A 17,383-nucleotide genomic window follows, 5' to 3' on the forward strand; every position below is an offset into this window, starting at 1 on the left:
TCCCCTTTTTGTCCACTGCTGGTTACATGCAGCACAGCTTCATGCTCTGGCTAATTTTTCAGTGTCCTTTTCAGTCTGCCAGGGTACTCACCTCCAGAGGTTTTAGATCAACAAACAGAAATTATGAGCCCCTCCCCTGGCAGGCTACCATACGTTCTGATTAGTGTGCTGACTGTTAACAGAGTTAACTCACCCATTATAAATGTCCCAGTACACTTGGGAAGTGCAGCTCATCTATCAGGGTCTTGGAACTGATTTAAATGGAGAGGTTGAGGTTGATGCATCGGCACATGCTTCATCATTTCCTCCATGAAGGTCCTAACTTTCACTTGTAGGAAAGCCAGTCTGGCCTTGACTTAACCATTTACTCTCTACAACCAAAGGGACAGAGTGTATATGTGGTGCACTGGGTGGAGAGCAGCTTCTAAGAAACTTTATCTTTCTTACTTTTCCACAGAGCATTCTCAAGGTGACCCATGGACTCGTTGCTTATAATAGTGCTATTTATGTTGTGAAAAGGGATACAGTTTTGAGATTGGCACTAGCCAGTAACTTAATTGAAAATGTAAAATGTAATTATCCCCTCATTGATATGACAACAACAATATCCATTTAATTATTTTCAGGGGTTGGGGTTTACCCATGAGGGTATTTAAGTATAGGATGGATGGCTTAAGAATTGAGGAAATTCTGCTCCTTCTAAGGGAATCACACTCCAAACAAGGCTGAATAACACAGTTGTAGGAAAAAAAGTAGATTAAAACTTCATGTACCCTAGTGTGAAAACTACCATCTCATCATCCTAGTCTTTCTACCTGGTCTCTCATAAGTAAACGTTTACCCCAAAAATTCTACAGAAGAAAATGTGCCTACTTTCTCTATCTACACATACCTTAAACTGATCTACCCATGAACATTCCAAAAGTTCCAAAAATTCCCCAGGTTCCTACTGCCTCTGGAAGGATTTATAAAAACAATCAAACCAAAAGAAAAACAAACAAAAAAATCCACATAGAGCAGTGTTCCACAAAAGCTGTTTAAATTTTTGAAAACCCTGGAATTTAGGACAGAAAAGAATATGTCACAGGAAATCATGAGGTCAGTAAAATAAGCAGCTAAAAGCAACAAAGTATAGCAGTTACTCTTGGAAATAAACTGGAAGATCTGCTAGATGCTGTTAAGAGAGAGATATGCAGAAACTTACAGAAAAAAACATCAGTAGAGTTGGTTTTACTTTTGAGGACAGTCCTAATTTGAATTCTGACCAGAATCAGTCTATGTGACTTTTCTATTCTAGCATAAAATTCAAATTTAGCATTTTGTGAAAATTGATGGATCTGACACCCACTGTCTCATAAATTTGGCAAAGGCACTGTTGAGTTGATGAGTCAGATATTTACAGTGTATGCCAGTAGTAAGAGATACAGGACGAAAGAAAACAGCTATGATACTGTCACTGTCACTGTCCTCAAATAATTTATTTATCTAACTACTGGGATAAAACTTATACATGTGCAGCAAACAAGAGCTATAATAAATATGTTTTTAAAATGGAATATAGTATAGTGATGGAGTATATGCAAAAGTGTTAAACAGAGATGAGTGGCACGTGGCAAAACTGCAATGACACCAAAGGACTTGGAAAATGATGAGATTGGTAGAAGACATCATGAAAATATGCAACAGGAATTAAGCATTGAGAAGTGAGCCAACAAGGTAAAAACCAAATAGAGTGGAGAAGCCATTCAAAAAGAGTGGGGAGGAATAACTGGAAAGCACAGATTTCTGTTACTAGCAGTGGGATTCATATCATAAAAGGTTTTCACAAAAATGTTTTCTGTAAAGGAAGGCAGTGATGAAAGAACCCTTTGCTTAACCGTCTTTATTTATTTATTTATTTTTTCAGTTTTAAGGAGTTGTTCAAATGTGGCAAAACCAGAACTGTCAAAGAGAAAGCTTGTGCTGAGGTGATTAAGCAAGAATACCAAAAACTCGGCCCAATGAGGTAAGATACACACACAGACACACACACACACACACACACACACACACACACACACACACACACCACAGAGAGAGAGAGAGAGAGAGAGAGAAAGAGAGAGAGAGAGAGAGAGATTGCAAGTAGTTGTTTAAAAGCAAATAAGCATATAATCGTCCATGAGGTATTTATAACATTTGATTCACATACCAAATTTGCTAAACTTCATGAATAAAACTCAACATGATAAAATACTGTCACTCTCTAACTAGAATTTTCCAGGCAGAATGACAAGAAGCTGAGAGAGCCTACCAAGGCATGGTGTCCTTATCCAACTATACGGATGCTCTCTAATCATTGACATATCCAGTTCTTACAGAGTTTAGTGCTCTGCTAAAATTACTCTTGACAAACCTCAGAGAGTCTTCACAAACATCCTTATAGAGAAAAGAAGAAGTGACAGCTCTGGAGTCTTCCCACAGGTATCAAGAAATCGTGACCTTGGTTCTCTTCATTATAATGGCCCTTCTATGGTTTACTCGAGATCCTGGATTTGTCTCTGGTTGGTCTGTACTTTTTTCAGAGTAAGTATTACATGTTATGCTTGTCAGAACTTCCTGTTTCATACTGAGCTTCTCTCCTACATAATTCCTATATCTTCAAATTATAGTATAAGATTCTTTTCTACCTTTCTTTTGAAAAAAATATTTTTATTTCTAATCTTTTCAGGAAAAAATAATTATAAGAAATGAAATCTAAGGTTAAGACGACAGAAAGGATAACCATACTATCCTGTAAAGGATAACATACTATCCTGTGTATCCTGTATCCTGTATCCTTGAACACAAGGGTACATTAAACAAGGCTGTTCCCCTCCTTACAAGATTGGAAATACCATCTGCAGAAAAGCCATGATCGGTGGAGGTCAGGAGTATGAATATCGGGGCCACACTACTTGAATACCTCTCCTGGCTCTTTCACTTTGAGCAAGTCACTGAACTCCGCCTCTTCATCTTTAAAATGCAGACAATAATATCACTCAGAAGAGTGCTGCTCCTTTTTCTGTAGAAAGTGCTATATACATGCTTATTACATGAAAGAAATGTCCCTCAATGCCTCTGAATAATCCAACATAAATTCATCCAACATTATTATTATTATTATTATTATTATTATTATTATTATATTTTCCTTCTACCGAAGACTATTGATTGGGCTTATCATTCTTTCCATATATGTATATTTTTGTGCTAGTTCACTACAAATTCAGCCTAGCCTCCGTTTCAAAGATAGAGTTCCTGAATTAGTAAAATGACTGATTTTAAGAGCTAATACTAGAAGCCCGCTGGAATTCATTTTATCTTTTCGTGTCCTATATACCAACAGTCATTGCTGAGTCATGTGAAGAGAGGGGGGAAATTGTAGCAAAATTTTCCATACTATATGTCAATAGGACTAATCTGTTTTTGAGATTTGTGTTCCCAGTCTACCTTTCACTGGAGTATTCCCATTTCTAAATTCAGCAGATTTCTGATTTGGACTTCTTGTTTCACATTCCCCAACAATAATCCATACGCTTTGGAGCAGAAAATTGTTTGAGTCAGGTATATCTTGGCCACGTGGAATAAAGAAACTCTTTTGTCCCTGAATCAGAGCCTTCTGGTTTATAGTCATTACCACTATATTTAAACGGTGCAAAGACTGAATCCAAATTTCTAATGACTTCACAAGTCAAGCAATATGACATGGTAGCGTGTTGTAAAATATGGGCATCCCTTGGGAGTAATGCTTTTCATTTTGAGAGATCAAACAAAAAGCATCATCTGATTATTCAAAGCAAGTTATTGTTAAATAGTTGAATAGTTACTTTGTGGTTTTGTAATAGGATATAGATAACATAAACTTTCTAAAATCAAACTCCTATCCTCCAAGGTAGGGGAAGTCTTTTAACACTAGTATATAAGAACTAAATGAATCCAGACAATAGCTAATAAAAACCAGGCAAAAATCCCAATAGGAATTTTAGTTTAATCAGTTTCGAAGTGTTACTCTTTAGGGGATAATAATGTAATTCAGGAGATATTTTGTTTGTAAGCAGGAAAACAGAGCATTTATTATGGGCATGTGCTACCATCACCTAGAATTTGGAGAAAAAAACAATAGGAAAGGGAACAAAGGTTTGAGAGAGGATGAAAAATATAAATCTAATTGACAGAGACAAAGCAAATAAAATGTGTATAAGCTTAATATTTTATAATACTGAGACAGCCTAATTTATAATGAACTAAAAATAAGTCACAAATACTAATAGTTCTAAAAGTCTCTTGAAAATAAATTATTCAATATTTATGATTTAATTTTATTTGAAATATATATTTTCTGTTGAATACATTTATTACTTAGAGGTTTTAGACATTTAGAATTTTTAACCTAGTATGATATATTAAGATTTATAGTTACCACCTAATGTTTTCATTCCATCTGTTTGAACCTGGACAGAATTCAATATGTCTTTTCATATAAAGCAAAATCCAGTTACATGACACCTGACCCAATTTGGCAAAAATTCAATCAAAAATTATAACTAAAATCAAAAAATAAGAAAAATAATTATTAGCATTGGTCAAGTTTATAGAACAAATTATGCCATGGTAGAATTTTAGCCAAAAGGAAAGAAAATAAGTCTCTAAGGAAAATAGACCCCTTTAAAAATTTGTTAGATTAAGAAAGATTATTCAGACTTTTCAAGCCAATTACAAGAGTTGAGAAGCTTCTAGAATATAAAAGTTACTGAGTTACAGTATAGAAAATTAATCTTTATGGTGTATGCATTTCTCCTCAGGCTATGAAAATGCACTTAGTTAATATTGCTAACTTTTGAAACTTATTCTAATTGTTTATGCCTGTTTCATTTATTTCTGGTCTCCAGGTGCTTTTTAACTGTTGAGGCTTCTGGGAACCTGTCTTATTTGCTGGAATGGCCTGGTGATTCTAAGACCCCCATCTGTTCCTGAATCACTCTTAATTTGTACAGTGATAATTTATGAGCATCTCATAAAGCATTCCAGGAATTAATATTCTTGACTGAGTTTCATGGAGTGCAAAGAATTAAATGGGTTGGTTTTATTTGTATGACATGGTTGGGACTGCAGAAGGAGGTGTTACATAGAAAATAGATCAGTTCCTTTTCATGGTTTATAGAAGAATTTGAGAAGACTCTATCAGGATTATGCCTTGCCACAGTTCAAGAAAAGGATGTCATAAGCCCATTAAATCAATTGTTTCAACCTCAATTCTCTGCCCATATAATTTTTAAAAAAGCAAATCAAACAAGAAATTGGTTTTCAAATCTACAAACTTACCTAAAAGGGAAATTTGGCCAGTTGACCTAATGTGTCAGCATCTGTAAATATGATATTGGAAATAAGAAGAAATATATGAGAGCAATGGGAATGTGTTCTGATGATGAGTTCTAAGGAATTATGTTATTTGGTTGGAAATCCACACATTTTAGAGTTTATTATATGGAGTAAATAACATATACTGCCACTGTTATCTAAATAATAGTAGTATAATCAATTGATGTTTTAGCTCATGGAAGTTCTTAATGCCATTTTTTAATATACAATTTTTTTTTTTCAGGAAATCTGGTTATGTTACAGATTCAACTGTTGCCTTAATTGTAGGACTCCTTTTCTTTGTCATCCCAGCTAAGACACTGACAAAAACTACACCTACCGGAGAAATTGGTTGAGTATCATTTATAACTCTGATTAAATTTGACAGAAGAACAAAAAATTACAAAATTCCATCAGTTTCAGCTAGCACTTAGAACAGAAAGAATGTCTGTGTTGTCACAATCCCTGGCTTAGCATGCCTATGTGCACACTGTATCATCCAGCCAGCCAGTACTTGTCTTCCACCCACAAGACAGTTCACCTGACTTGCAGAAGTTAGAAATAGACTTCCTTATGAACCATGGTTAGGACTCTGCTGTGTATGAGCAATAGTACCTGACCTATAATAAACCAACTTCCCTGTCATAATCAGAATTAATCTTACTATCAACAAACAGAGACAAGAACTGAAAGTCACTGCTTCCTGATGAGCCTTTGGTAATAAATGCTGAGAATCTGAAAAGATGATGTGAAATTTCAAGAGAAAGAGCATTTACATCCTCACAGTAGTTATGGAGGAAAAGAAAATCAATCCCACGTGGCCATAACCTAGGGTTGCAATAAAAAGAAATGGGCTAGTGGGAGCATTCACTGCACTTTCAACACATGGACAAACAGGTATGCATATGTACATGGGCATACAGTCTCCCACAGGCATGCTTCTTAGACCTAGGATCCTTCATGTCTCTACACTAACACAGCATGTTTTAGGTAGTCAGAACCCTATAATGTCAATGTGTTGACACATTACAAATAGTTTCTAAGTTTGAAAATAGAGTAGTAGATTTGTGCAGTTTTTGTTGTTTTGTTTGTTGTGTGTTTGTTTTTACTGGATAGAAACTGTGTTTTATGCTATGGGGTTGGCCCACTTGACTCCTTGCATCACTGTCCATAAACAAAGAATGTATTAGATATTCAGGACATGATGTGTGTGAAGAGCATGATGTAGAAATAAATGCATTTTGCTCTTCACTTGAGATTATATCTCAACATGTGTTAAGGAGATAGTACAATATTTATCATTGAATGACCCTGAAGACTCTAAGCATAGCAATCAAATCCCTAAGCACCTACAGTGACAAGGACTGAGGGACCAGTGGTAAGCTCTAGCTTCCCTGGCTCCTAGATCTGAATCCTTCCCTCAGGGAAAGACTTGGCCCAATCCACCCTTCTCCCTACCCTCATCCTTTAATAATTTTCTCCCTGATAAATTTACTTAAACTTTGTTTTAAAATGGTGGATAATACTCTGTTAAACTTAAATAAGAGGTCATTTCAGAGATGTTTGCATTTTGAAAGTATTTGTGGTCTTAATTCAATTAGAGAACTCGGTAGCAAAATTTAAAAGTCAGCAGTGAAGGTAGGCTTGGTTTCAATTTTGGGGAAGGAGATAAGAAGGAATTTGAAAAGTAACCTTATAATCTCATCAAGTGTAAGGTTGCCTCTTACACACAGTTGTTAAATGGAATAATTTGCTCCTAAATGAACTTATTTATCAACAAATAAATGGAAAGATCAGAACTCAAATATCAGGAGATATCTTTGTGATAATTGCTTCATGAGCATTATTATTTTCACAAATGAAATTTTAATTTTTTAATTTGAGCCTTGAATTACCTTTAAAATGAAATTCTAATGAATTTATCATAATTCCTCTGACTTAAAAAATAATAAAATAGTCAAATAAATATTAGTGAACAATAATTAAAATTCAACAATGATTCTACTAGAACCAATGAAACATTACATTTTACATAACAAAGAAATGTCTAATCCAAATTCACTGTGTTATTAGTAGGAATAGTGGAATGATTGAATGAATGAATGGATAGCATTATAAATGACAGTATTATAATTTACTTAAATATATTTCAAAATATTAGTCAAAGGATTTTTTCCAAGTTAGAGAAATTTTAATAATATAATAACAAAAATCGAGCATAAATTAAATCTTCTTTTTAAAAATAATATAGAAATTTTACAAACTTCCTGTGAGATGACTATGTAGAATACTGATAAAAACAACATAGTGGCACATTTTAAGCAATATTTAACTGTAGCACTTTTTTTTTTTTTTTGCAGTTGCTTTTGATTACTCTCCACTGATTACTTGGAAAGAATTCCAGTCATTCATGCCCTGGGATATAGCCATTCTTGTTGGTGGAGGGTTTGCCCTGGCAGATGGCTGTGAGGTAATACTCTGTAAGATTTTTAACAATTAACGAGATTGTTCAAAAGAAGAACACAGAAATATTCAAACTTTTGACATATTTGGCTTTACTCTATCATTTTAATGATGCAGATTTCAATAACGATGCAGTGAGTGTACCACACTGATGAGGTGAGTTCAGAGTTCAATATTTTTATAGACTGCAAGCACAGAACAATTTTTATGGTGTTCCAATATGTCAAAAGAAATAATGCAAAGGAGTTTAAAATTCTTAATCCATATAAAATATTAGAAGACTAGCTTAGTAAGAAAAGACAACATAAAAATAATATTTAAAGTGACTCTTGCGGAATATACTTTGTGTTTGTTTATACCTTTATCTTATTTCATGATGAATTTGAGTGGCTCTTGGTTTTCAATATATCATGGTCCTATTGTCAAAAATGTAGAATTGGAAATAAAATTAGTATCAAATTATAGAATGAGTGTTTATTGACTGAAACCCAGAGAGAATTTCATACATAAATCTAATATTATATTATGTCAAGTTATAGAAAGAAATCAGAACACCATTGGCTCTTGCTTCGAACTATTCTCATTATAAAGCAGTTCTCTTCCCTTTTAATTACCTTGGTCATTGTAAGAAAAAAATCTCTTCTCTAAAAGTTTCCTAAATTTTTTTACTAATTAAAAACCACTCATGTCTGGATTTCCTAGACTTTTGTGAAATACTCAAAGTTTATGGCAGCTCCATTTCCTCACTCAATCATCAAATTGAAGGAAATGGGGTGATAGGTGTGTCAAGTCTTTGGACTTCTAAAAGGTTAACTTTATATACTTCTCAAAACAAATAGTTCTCTCTTCTCTCCTTGGTTACCTATTGGGGGTCTGTTCTTTGCTTCCAAGTTTTTTTTCCCCAATTTTCTGCATATTATTTAGATACTGAGTTTTTAGAAAGAGGATTTAGTCATAGCTGAAAGTTTTGGAAATTGTTTCAATTCTGAGTGCATTTTACAAAATTGTTTTAGGTCTAGATATGGTTTCTCTCATAGATGACTCAAGTAGAAATGGTAAAAATATGAGACAATTACACTTTCCTACTATTTCAACAGTAATGAGCTCTGAATTCTCAGAATAAATAATTTCCATTCCTATGTCTGCCCATTTGAACTGTGAGGAAATTGGAACGAGAAAATCTGACATTGATACATCTTTTGCTCATCTCTCCTTCCCAGAATATGTCTAGACTGGACTCTAGTAACTTAAGGTAGCGTTGAAAGTATAGACTAGACCTAAAGCAAAAAAATATGAAGAAGAAGAAAGGTGTGGATTTAGTCTGATCACTAGGCTCTCTCAGCAGAAGACTTAGGTAAACCATGGAGGGAGGTCAAACTTGCTATAAAAATCCTAGTACCCAGAATCAGATCCCTACAAGAATACCCAGAATAACTCTATCCCTCAGTGGTCAGATTTAAGTAAAAAAATATGACTGTAGGCAAATATGGCCCTAGAGACTGGTTTTACAAACCATTTGGAAACAGTTAATTAAAAAAAAAAAATTTTGTTCCAAATTGTAAGTAGTTTGATAAACATCCAAAGCTAGAAAATCCCTCTAGTTGAAAAGAGGGATACAGCATGACTACCACATTGGTCTTGCTGCAATTATGTCTCTTGGATGCCTTGATTTCTTTTTTTTTCCTCCAGTACTGGGGATTGAATTCAGGAATACTTTACCAGTCAGCAACATCCCCAGTCATTGTTTTTGGTTTGTTTTTATTTTGAGACAAGTCCTCACTAAGTTGCCTAAGCTGACCTCAAACTTGCAATTCTCCTGCCTCAGTCTCTAGAGTCTCTGGGATTATAGGTGGGTACCACCATGTCTGACTCCCTTGATTTGTTTTAACATGATCTCTCACAAACTAGTAGACACTCGCAGATTCTTATGAGTGAAGAACTTATACTCTTCCCTTTTCACACAGTCCTCAAAATTTTCACCCTAAAACAAACATGGAGGATTAGATACTGTTCTCTCATATCTCCTCTGAACTGGCAAGAGCAGAACAAAAGTGTTAATTTATAAAGACAAAAACTATCTATATGACAGGGTCAGTAACAGACAAGAGATGATGAAGAGTTTAGAAGATGGAAAGAGGACATTTGAGTGATAACTAACGCTGTCTAAGTAGAAAAAAAATGAAAAATGAAATCTGCAAGCTGGTAAAGACAAGAGTCAACGGGAAACAAGGGGATTTATCCATGAGATCCTGAAAGAGCCAGGAAGGGCTGGCTGCAGATAACACTGAAAGCTGAGGTAAAAGGCAGAGCTGAATACTGAGGATGGATGGATTTATTTATTTATTTATTTATTTATTTATTTATTTATTTATTATACTGAGGATGATTTTAAATTGTAAAAGGGGGCTCTGAGCCTCTCAGTTACTTTCCCCAGGCCTGAATAGTCAGGCAGTTATTCTTTCTCTCACCCTTGCTGAAAATTAAGGTTTACTCTACTGCAAAATTGAACCAAGAACCAATGAGATCCTGGCTCATGGCTCAGTTGCTTATGATAAAGTCTTCCTTTCAGTTATCCTTGCTTGGCACAAAGAACTTCCATTCACCAATTTATTCTCTCTCCCTTAAAATGAATAGGTAGTCAAGAATCACGACGCAAACAAGGAACGTTCTGACATATTAACCAGAAACAAATGATAAAATGCAAAAACAAAGAGAAATGAAATAAAAAGTAAGGAAAATGTGTGAAGCAAAACAATATATATTTATATTTACATATATACACTTATATCTATTTATAATATATTTTTATATGTTTATATTTACATTATATTTTTATATATTTATAATATATACTATATATTATATATTTATAAATATACATTTATATAAAATTTTATATATATTTACATATATGTATACAAATTTGACCCTGATGTCTCTAAGAGATGTTAGAAACCTTAAAGACATGAAACTGAAATTGAATGTTATTTTTTTAAAGAAAGGAATTGGCACAAAAGGAAAAAAGAGCCCCTAAAGATGAGAAATACAATGGCAAACGTTAAAAAAGTGGTAGCAGTGTTAAAAGATGAAACTTGGACATATAACACAAACAGAACAAAAACATTAAAGAAAGGAAATGTTTAAAATGAGAGACAAGAATATTAGAGCATCAATAAAAACATGTCCAATAGTAAACCAATAGAAATGTCAGAAGGAGAAAAATTGAGAGGAAGGACATTTCCAAAATAAATAAATAAATAAATAAATAAATAAATAAATAAATAATGTAAGAAATTTCTCAGAGATGAAGATATAGAGATTCTATACTGAGAAAGCTGTTGAGAGTCCAGTATCAAAGTGCTTCATTTATAATTTCAGAACCTTGGCGATGGAGATGGTGTAATCTTTTTCACATCTAATTGGATATAGATAAAACCAATTCTTAAAGTCTATGTGTTATAGGATAGATTTTTGTCAATGTGACACAAAGAGTAGTCTTTTTCCATCTGAAAATCATAGACAAAAACAAACAAATATATCAGTAAAAACTACAAATAACAAGGGATATCTGGTACGCACACCTGTGATGTTGTGCCAGTTTTTGAACTGAGTGTATGCTGCCTGTACTTAACTACGTTTCTGTTGCCAATCTTAGTTTGTCATAAGCATATTCACACATGTAGTAGCTCATTGAAATCATCCTCACAAAAGTGAGTTTTCCATTTCATTTAAGAAAGAAAAACAGGATAATATATCTGCTAATCTGAGTGCAGCCAGTTTTTTGGACTACATATAGTGAATCAAAGATCACTATGTGATCAAACTGAACAGCCCAAATGAAATCCACAAGAAATAGACTAATTATTTAATATGCAGAGTGTCAATTATTTCAAATCTAGAATTCTACAAATGCTGAACTATCAAAATAATGTGAAAAGAAAATAAAAAGGTTTTCAGATTTACAGACCCTGAAATTTACGTTCTATGCACCAGTTCTCAGAAGTATTAGAAGCATGTTTTCCCCGCAAGACAACAGAGTAAATAAGGAAGGATTCCCATAGCTGGAAAGAGAAAGGAACTCGTAAGAGCAAATAGTTGTCCAGGAATAACTGTTGACTAGATTTAAAGAGCATCTAGTTCAGATGGAGCAGGAGGAGGGAATATTACAAAATAGATATCTCCACGAGAGAACATGGGAAGAGATCAACAAAATTCTTTTGTCTGGTAAGTGTAACTATTTGTGGGGGGTAATTTTTCCAGTTTTATTGGAGAATATAATGCATCAGTGATAAATACTTAGAAAACTAAGCAAACAAAAGAACGAAGCATTATTTCCTGGGAAAACAAGACAAGAAAAGTAAAACAAGAAAAGGAAATATAATCATAGAATGCTAAGTGACTCAACTAGGAATAATATTTATATAATCATACTGGTAAGCATTAAATCATGATTTAATAAGAATTGTTGATGTATGATTGTGGAGGAATGAAGAGACAATATATGTGTGGTGGATGGTATAAGAAAACTAAATCCCCATGTAACTATTGGAAAGTCAGTAAATAATGTCTACTTTTGAAAATTAGGGAAAATACATAATTAGAATATTATTTTGAAAGATAATTATGCTAGTCCCTAAATGTAGCTCTAAATAGCTAATAAGAATTGAATGTTGTTGCCTCTAACACAATTTAGGAGTAGGGAGAGATGAACCAGAGGGACTGTTCTTTTCTTAAAATCACATAATGCTAAATGAGTTATTAAAATACCCACACATATTAATATATGAAATTAAAATGTAATTAAAACAAAGTGGGAAGACAATTTAAACTTTCTCAAGCATGTTGATAACATTGAAATAAGACTGATAGATAATTCCTCTACATCAAAGCCACCCAGATGTACCATACCATAAAAAAATTACAGAACTAAAAATTATATTTTAGAAACTGAATTCTCAGCAGATAATACTTTTCATGTGTATAAATTGTATCCAATTAAAGTGAATTATTAATGAATAATAAATGTTGCAAATTTTTCTTCTAGGTATCAGGATTATCTATGTGGATAGGAAATAAATTATCTCCTCTAGGTTCGTTACCAGTATGGCTAATAATTCTGATATCTTCTCTGATGGTCACATCTTTAACAGAGGTAGCCAGCAACCCAGCTACCATCACCATCCTCTTCCCAATATTAGCTCCACTGGTGAGTATCTCATTTATCCCACTTATGTTCTCTTCTTCCAAAAAGTAGCGTTCACTGGAGTACTTATTCTAATGCTGAATGGAATGTGGTATGGAATCTTTGCTGACCTAAGTGGGCATCCTAGAAGTAACTTATACTTTATATTAATGCCTCCTTAAGTGACCTTGACTCAAGAGAACTATTTTCCATGTTTAAATAGAATAATTTTAAGTGAACCATTTATCTATTCTCTGACCAGGTTTTGTTTTCCTTTGCAAATAAATGAGAGAGCCATTCTAGATCCTTTCCAGCCTGTAAGAGGGACTCAGTGTTTCCTGGCAACTTTAGGCTTTAGTTATCTAATGTAGACACTTCTGCCAGAACCTTGTTCCTAAATTTCTAAGAAGTACTCCATATTAGTGATTTGCAGATAAATGGGAAGCTAGGCTCACCTTGAGGCTTCAATATCTTAAAAACAGTTCTCTATTCTCCAGGGAAAAATTGTTTAAAAACTAAGAAATGGGTTTACTAAGAAAGAGTGAAAGATGGAAAGACTGTCTTCCTTTTTTCCCACCTAGATAGCAATTAAAAGAAATAGCTTTAAGTAAAATATAAAATGTTGATCTTATTGATTTTCTTATTGTTAAGGAAAATGTTTTTCTTATTAAAATGGATTGGTTTGGTGAAAGGAAAGCACTTGAAAAAGAAAGGAAGGGACCTGTGTGATGGCCCAGGCCTATAATCTCAGCACTTGGGAAGCTGAGGTAGGAGGATCACAAATTGAACTAAGCAATTTAGCAAGAGACCTTAAGCAACTTAGTGAGACCTATCTGAAAATAAAAAATAGAAAGGACTGGGTGTGTGAGTCAGTGGTTAAACACCCCTGAGTTCAATCTCTGGTATCAAAAATAAATAAATAAATAAATATAAATAAATAAATAAAAGAAAAAGAAAAAAGGGAAGTAAGAAGGGAGGGACAATTGTCCTTCTGGAATTGTTCTTCTACCAGTCTCTTTAGAAAAAGAAAATGTAGGCAGTTCGTTGGCAAATAGTAATTGGGAAAACATTTTGAGGGGTTTTTCTCTTAAGTTTCTCAAGATGGAACAGTTAGTATACTATGTGATGAATTAGCAATAGTAATAACTTTTCTTTTGTAATGATCCCTAAATAAATTTTAAATTACTCTGTCATAGAAGCAATAAAGTTTGTGGTATAATTAGAAGCTCTGGAGTCAAGGGACCTGACCTTACCAAACCTCTTCTGCTTGCTACATGCATACTTAGAGAAGTCGTCCCTGGAGCCTCTCTGGGCTCCAGTGTACTCATCTGTTATTTGAGGTTTTAGTTGCTATCTCATAAAAATTTTAAATATATATACAAGTGCATTACATTTATTATATTATATATTATGTATAAATATATTGTATATGTAAACAAATTAGCACAGTGCCTAGCACTACATAATAATCCAAGGTTGCTGTTTTTATTTAGTGTCTGGAATAAATGATATATTATTTTCTAAATTAACTGAACTATAATATTTAAATAATCATTTGTGTATATAATTTTATTCCATGAGGATTCAACTGGTTTCTGGGAAAGTTGGTTATAATACATTTATTTTGATTCTTGGTGCCCACCCTCAAATTTTCATTAACTCCTTTTTATCTTTTTAACAGTCTGAAGCCATTCATGTGAACCCTCTTCAAATTTTGCTGCCTTCTACTCTGTGTACTTCATTTGCATTCCTTTTACCAGTAGCAAATCCACCCAATGCCATTGTTTTCTCATATGGCCATCTGAAAGTCATAGACATGGTGAGTTAGCTGAAAGAATACTACCAGATCCAATACACATTATTATGTGCATGTGATGTCTTGAATAAGCTCTCCTTTTAGTCACTAATCAACCATCAGAAAAAGCATGACCTGAGTTCTGTTTCTGAACATGACTGATTAGAAAATTATTTTTAACAGTAATCACAAGTAGTGAACATGGCATTAGAATTTGTACTTGCAAATAAAGATAAAAAGAACATATCAGTTATGGTCAAGGTAAAGGAGAAAAACAGAATTGCTTAACACAACTAGGGTTAACATAATCCACTTAATCAAACAGCACTGGGTTGCTATCACAAATATCGATGCGACACATTTTTCCTGAATAAGACATTGGGTTCAGTGCCTGACCGATAAAAATGCCTCTTTCTTTTTCCAATTCTAACTGGCATTTAAAAGCACGAGCAAGTAAAATGGTAAATTTAAGTGATAAAACATACACATTTGCCAAATGCAAAACTAGTGTCAGTTAAGAACTTATTTCACAATACTGTAGGCTTAGCCCAATTTTCATCACCAGCTTCCAAACCTATACAAACAAGAATATAAGCGAAGTCCCTTGGTGAGCTTGTTATGCAAATCCATTTCCAAGGTAAGTCCCTGCTCCCTTCCTTCCACCAGATTGCTATCTCTAAATCCCTGCAACATAAAAATTCTGGAACTGTTTCTATAAAGAAGCCTCATAATATCCTTTTAGTAAACAAAGGTGCCTCATACAATATATGTGATGTGATGTGTGTGTGTGTGTGTGTGTGTGTGTGTGTGTGTGTGTTAAGATTAATAAAAATAGGATTCTGGAGTAAATGAGTAGCTTGCATAGAAAGAGAAGGAGACTTCTCTAATAATCATTGCTAAGTAGCCTTCTTTTGCTTTAGGGCTCCATGTTTTATGCAGAAAATTCAGGAGTTAGCAAACATTCTCTGTAAAGCACCAATTTTTGAGGCTTTGTGGGCCATACTGTCTGTTCTTAAAAATACTCAACTCTACCTTAGATCATAAAAGCAGCCAAAAACAATATGTAAAGCAAATGTGCATAGTTGTGGTCAAGTAACACTGTAGTAACAAAGACAGATCAAGAGCAGGTGTTTGGCAATCTCTATTTTAATGGAGATAAGTGAAATGATTTGATGGACATCATAATTATGATGTAAGAGAGAAAAAGAGGAACACAAAGAAAAATGAGTACAGATACAGATAGAGTTCTAAAATTTCAATTAAAGAATGTTTTTGGGTAAATTAACAATAATAAGTAAGTGAATATGAAGGATAGTTATCACATGGTATCCTGAAACTCATCCACTAAAATATAAAACCACAAAACTCATATTCTGTTTTAATATGCCAGGTCAGATTTTTAAGGGTTTTTTGTTTTTGTTTTTGTTTTTCTCTATCAGATATATTCCTAAGAAACCTCTCTAATACTCTCTATTGAAGTGATATGCAGTTGGGGACAGATTGTTTTTGATGTGAATGGGAGAAGAACCCTTTGTTTTGTGAAATAGTGACAATTTATGTTAACCATTTAAGATGCATGAGAATCTGGCTTAGCTTTCTGTAATAGTATTCTTATTCCCCTGTAGGCATTCTCTTTGGGAGACTCACACTTGTGCTCTTTCCTGTTCAAGGTTAAAGCTGGACTTGGTATTAATATTTTGGGTGTTGCAGTGGTGATGCTCGGCATGTTCACCTGGATTGAAACTATGTTTGACCTCAACACTTACCCTTCTTGGGCTCCTGCAATTGCTAATGACACCATACCATGACAAGCACAAAATTTCTTACCATTTCATGGCGACTTTGGGGAACCATTAAGAATTCACTATGAGATGTGGCTGTGTAAAACTAAAGACTCGTTTAAATCATTCGTAGTATAGCCACTACCATTTCAAGGAACTCTCAAAGCCTGCTGTCATAACTTGGAGTTGATATCGCTTGTGAGATGCAACCAGAGTGCTAAGTGCTTTATCAAGAAGTCTGGGGTTGAGATTTTGCTCATGGACTATCTGCATCATGCTTCATCATAAGAATAACTTATAGCTTGACCTTTAAGAGGTTAGGCCATTTGCTTCATCTTACAGTTAAAGTTCATTGTAACATTTCAAACATCAATGTATTATTTCAGAAACTTCCCATCAAACTAAAAACAGAAAATAAAGTATAAAAGTTAATTAGGTACTTGGATAAATCATTTCTGTGGCGTTGTTCAAGGAAATTTGCTGAAAAACAAAAGCCAGGGCCATCTGGTGTACAGAGAAAAGTTTAATCAAAATGAAATTCCTCACTTTAAAAAAATCCAATTGAATAAATTTTAACATATATCATATAAAAATGGAAATGTGAAGTAGCATATAATTCCAAAATTATAAGCTGAATCCACTAAATAACTCCACTAAATAACAGAAAACTCATTTTGACCCTTTTCATAATATTTCACTTTTATGATCTTTGTCATTAGAAAGCATTTTGGATAGCTATGGCTAAAACTCATTAAGATTTTTTACTACTAGCACAGCATAGTT

At 33.7% G+C, this 17,383-nt stretch overlaps 1 protein-coding gene across 1 annotated transcript in view; it reads left to right on the top strand.

The window, feature by feature from the left end:
* Positions 1-16,627, top strand: part of Slc13a1 (solute carrier family 13 member 1) — a 78,264-nt gene extending 61,637 nt beyond the window's left edge. Inside the window, exons 9-15 of the mRNA XM_047562335.1 lie at positions 1,907-2,005; positions 2,464-2,565; positions 5,624-5,730; positions 7,740-7,849; positions 12,887-13,048; positions 14,706-14,843; positions 16,490-16,627. Coding sequence (XP_047418291.1) covers positions 1,907-2,005; positions 2,464-2,565; positions 5,624-5,730; positions 7,740-7,849; positions 12,887-13,048; positions 14,706-14,843; positions 16,490-16,627 — 856 coding nt within the window. The remainder of the gene's footprint in view (positions 1-1,906; positions 2,006-2,463; positions 2,566-5,623; positions 5,731-7,739; positions 7,850-12,886; positions 13,049-14,705; positions 14,844-16,489) is intronic.
* Positions 16,628-17,383: the final 756 nt, after the last annotated feature.

Source organism: Sciurus carolinensis, chromosome 8 (genome assembly GCF_902686445.1).
Source record: "Sciurus carolinensis chromosome 8, mSciCar1.2, whole genome shotgun sequence".
NCBI lineage: Eukaryota > Metazoa > Chordata > Mammalia > Rodentia > Sciuridae > Sciurus > Sciurus carolinensis.